At 38.8% G+C, this 4,660-nt stretch overlaps 1 protein-coding gene across 1 annotated transcript in view; it reads left to right on the forward strand.

Moving 5' to 3' along the window:
* The window catches only part of LOC108784123 (transmembrane emp24 domain-containing protein 10-like), a 9,508-nt gene extending 6,244 nt beyond the window's left edge, over positions 1–3,264 (forward strand). The window contains exon 5 of the mRNA XM_018552863.1: positions 2,976–3,264. Within this exon, the coding sequence (XP_018408365.1) occupies positions 2,976–3,097 (122 nt within the window). The 3' untranslated portion in view covers positions 3,098–3,264. The remainder of the gene's footprint in view (positions 1–2,975) is intronic.
* The last annotated feature ends 1,396 nt before the right edge of the window (positions 3,265–4,660 follow it).

Here is a 4,660-nt window from a genome sequence, read left to right on the forward strand (position 1 = left end):
GCCAGATAATTCTGGAGGTAAGGGGATAACTCTGCTGGGCACCCCTGGATGTAAGGTGAACTTATATTTTTTTATACAAATAAATTATATTTAAATAATAGTTGTTGTATATCAATGGATAAGTGTTCTCCATATTATTGCTAATCTCCTCTACCTTTCCATAGTGGGCTTTCATCTTGGTGTCGGGTGATCCCACAGTTATTATGTAACCAATGTTCTCTATTTGGTGCAAAAGTCTAAATGCTAAATATCGGTTTAATAATACAAAATGGACTTTTCTTCTCCCTGATAAAGTCATTCACAGCCCGGTATTTCAATAATGTGACAGGTTCTTCCAATGATAAATGAGGTTTAGAGCTGCAGCTAACGATTATTTTCAAAATCGATTAGTTAGCCGATTATTAGGTTCGATTAATCGGTTAATCGGATAAACAATAAAATACATTTAAAAAAATGGCTCCAGTGATGGACTACTAGTTTGTATTGAAATGGGACTCCATCACAGGAGCAAGCTTGGAGCTGTGGAAGTAAAAAAGAAAGAAAATAGTGTGGCGTGCAATATAGTGAAAAGGAAAGTGTAAAATGATAGAGCAATGAATGCAGAATGGCACCGGCTATAGAGGACTACAAATCCCAGCAATAGTATATTATACAGCACAATGCAGAATATCACCAGCTATAGAGAACTACAACAAATCCCAGCAATAGTACATTATAGCTGGCGGTATTCTGCATTGCGCTGTATCATGTACTGTTGCTGGGTTTTGTAGTCCTCTATAGCTGGCGGTATTCCGCATTGCGCTGTATAATATATTATTGCTGGGATTTGTAGTACTCTATACATCGCAGTGCAGAATATCACCAGCTATACAGGAATACAACGAATCCCAGCAATACATTATAGAGCACCATGTGTGGGAAAGTGCAGGCTTAGCTGAGCAGTCTTCCAGCAACTTGCTTCTGGGATTGGACCTGTCTATTGGTGGCTGTCATCCCCCCACACCTGCTCATCCTTACTACATCTCCCCGCGTCCCTGTGCCGATCGTGGATGTGGGCGGGCAGTGAGTGTAAGGCGGGGAGGAGGTGCGGTGTGAAGAGCGTGGATGCGGGCGGGTCTGGCAGCGATGAGCGTGAGGTGATGAGGAGGTGCAGCGCACAGCGTGTGTGGAGCCGTGAACAGGGCCAACTGATCGGAAGCCGATTAATCGATTATTGAAAAAGTTGACAACTTTTTCAATAATCGATTATCATCGATTATGTCGATCAGTTGTTGCAGCCCTAATGAGGTTCTTGGATAAGTGCAATATCAACTCAAGCCTTCATTCTTATTGTAGTCCATTTATTTCATGTTACTATTTTTACTTTACTAAGTTACTGTTTTTAAAGTGTTAAATAGGTTGTGATTTTTTTTCCATCATGCTTGTATAGCACTTTCCTCGTCTTGACTATTTGTTCTGCTCAATGTCTATATTAAATAACTGCGTCTACAGTCGTATGCATGACTTGAACTGAAAGCCCTGGCTTACCACTCCCTGTAGATTGTGTTGTATGACCTTTGACTGCTTGATGTCCAAAGGATATCACGGTTTTACCTGTTGCATTTCTATTTCTGGAGTAATTGGCTTATTTCTAAAATTTTATATGACTTTCTTTAGCCTAATGTTTAGACTAAAATATTTCCTTTTGTTTTGGATAGCATGAGTCAAATTTTGCAAGGGGTGAAAATTCCCTTTGCTAAAGAATACCCAATCCCATGCAATAAAAAACAAAACCCAGTATCTTGTTCGCACATGATTGGATGATGGAAGTCAGCAGAGCATAACCTCATTCACTAAGCTAAGAGCATAACCTCATTCACTAAAATTCCCTTGTAAAGTGAACAGCCTTTGGGAAGAAACACCAGAATCTCAGTTAAGTTTTGCTGACTTCCTTTTGGTCCTGTTGGCAAGAGGACAATTTCTTAAATGTGGACAGAAACGGTAATAAAAACCCATTTAATTAGTAGAGTGGGGAAAGTTTAGAACCTCTGTTATTGTTACAGTGTGTGTTATCTTGTCCTGGTGACACCCATTTCCCTAATTTTTGTCCTTGTGTCACTAGGATGGGATGTAACAGAGGATCTTCTCAATGGGGACACAGCAATTTAAACCTGACAGAAATTCTAACTCCCCCCACTGTATCCAAAACTTAAAAATAAGTTTTGGCAGGAGTTTGACTTTCACTATCCAGGTCTGAAGTTTAGTTTTTTTGTTTGTTTTTTACTTGTAATGGTGTATACGTCACCTCCTCCAGGCTGCTGCTGCGTGACAATATCATCCCTTTATGCTGCCAGATACATTCCAGAGCAACTATCTTCCAGTGTTCTGGGATTTCACATTCTGTGAATGAAGGAGGAGCAGATGAATGACCAGATCGGCCCCGCCCATTTACAGAGCGCAATTGTATCACACTGATAGTGGCTGGTGATAACAACCAGAGCACCAGAAAGTAATAACTCCGGGGTGTATCTTGCGGCATGAAGGGAGGATTTTGTCACGAAGCAGCAACCTGAAGGAGGTGGGATACACATCATAACAGGCTACTAATGTGATTTGGTGCTGTACCTCATAGAAACCCCGCCTCCCCCCCCCCACAAAACTAAACTTAAGCTTTAGATTAAAAATGGAAGATTGAATACCTGCATACCAAGTGCTTTGCAATCCTTTATTACCACTGCTTAGTTGGCTTCTGCCTGGAAAACATGTCTCTGCATGATATTCTTTCCTCAGGCTATGCAGAACCATAATTATCTTGCACACATGACTAGTCAATAATTTCTGTGCAGGTCTACACACCAGCTCTAAAAGCAAAAACAGAAAATATGGATGATTGGAAGAAATAAATAGCCATTGTAAAAGGCCATGACGTGGTAAAATATTACATTTATGTTACCGAAACATCTACCCATATTCATATAACATTTTCTTCTTCACAGAATCAACGAGCCAGCGTGTCCTCTACTTCAGTATGTTTTCAATGTTTTGCCTTGTCGCTCTTGCCACCTGGCAAGTCTTCTACCTCAGGAAGTTCTTCAAATCTAAGAAGCTCATAGAGTAATGTGTGGTGTTGGATGGAAAACTAAAGATGTGTCCAGTAACTAAGTAATCCAAGTGAATGTGCAGTTTACAATTTAATTTGTGCATTGTGGCACATATTTGACACTGTGTAAGGTCATAATCATGAGGGAAAAATGATGGGTGTAGGTACATAACTAGCTATGAAATATGGGGGGGGGAGACAAGATATCAGCCAGTCAATTGCTAGTTCTTGTATTTAGTACAATTTGAGACCTACAAGCAACGTTCTGGTTGCTGTGGGTAAAGCTCCCAGCACCGTCATTTCACTAATGTCCTTCACGGTATACTAAAATTTATTAAGCTTGCTGTGATGAGAGATTATTGGTAGTAGATTAATTGTGATGTTTTATAAAGAATAAACGTACCATTTTGAGATTTTTTTTAACTGTACATCCAAAGAGCCACTTCCTGCCATTAAATATTTTAGTGGAAGAGACAGTGCAGTCTGCAGCTAAAATAGTCTTTTGTCTTATGTACTTGATTAAACTGTCTTGTGGAATATATTTTTGATGCTAAAAAATAATTCTGCATTGGCAGGCTTATTTTTAATAAACCAAAGCCAAGAACTGCAATTAATGTACAAAATGCAGTAGCCTGTTACAGCTAGCCAGGTTTCAGTTGTTAGAAGTCAGATTGCTGAAAGATGTCATTTAATTTGTTCGCTATGTGTTTCTTCACTTTGCATATTGCTCGTTGCCTAATTAAATCCAATAATCTGTTACTTTCATTTGAACAGTTTCCTATTTGTCTTTTTGTTTTACTCTCAACAGAATACTATTTTACATTGTTACATAGAAATGTATATCTAGAAGACAAAGAGTGATTTACTGTCATTGCAGTTGTTTGAATTTGCTGTGGGCCACATTAGCTAACCCATTTGATTTATCATAAACAGGTTAATGTACCCACAAAGCAGAAGTTCATTCCTCATTGCTTGATCCCTTCTCAGGGCAGCCATATAACTACCCTATTTGACTATACATTTACATATCTAAAGCTGGCAGGTTTGGTTATTTAACAACCAGCTAAATACCCAGGTGTGATGACCTCATTCATTGACCGAAGAGGTCATGATGTGCTCAAATTCTTGGCCGTGCAATGTATAATGTTTAGCCAATTGTCTGCAGCCAAGCTCATTTTTTTCACCCAGTTCTACAAACATCCTTCATCTAATATTTGCTTTGAGTGTCATCTACCTTAAAATGTAGAATGTGAGTGATTACTGCATGCAAATTTTGCAATGACAGAAAATAACTCAGAAATTCTAGATGTTATTCTGGCAGTTTTTAATAAATTTTTTACTGGGAATTTTTATTAGTGTGTGTATGTTATTTCTTTCACATGTTTGTATATTCAATCACAAATAATTAAATACATTTACCATCAACATAAGGTTGAAAATCACTCCACTTACATAGCTATTCTGAATGGCATTGATTGCCACACTTGGCCCGCAGCAATAGATGTCCACAGTGTGAAAAAAAGCAGTTGTGAAGCCTCCAAAGCTGCTTCTAACTCCAAGCACCTCAGCTGCTTTTTCACA

The sequence above is a fragment of the Nanorana parkeri genome, unplaced genomic scaffold (genome assembly GCF_000935625.1).
Source record: "Nanorana parkeri isolate BGI_ZX_2015 unplaced genomic scaffold, ASM93562v1 scaffold99, whole genome shotgun sequence".
Lineage (NCBI taxonomy): Eukaryota > Metazoa > Chordata > Amphibia > Anura > Dicroglossidae > Nanorana > Nanorana parkeri.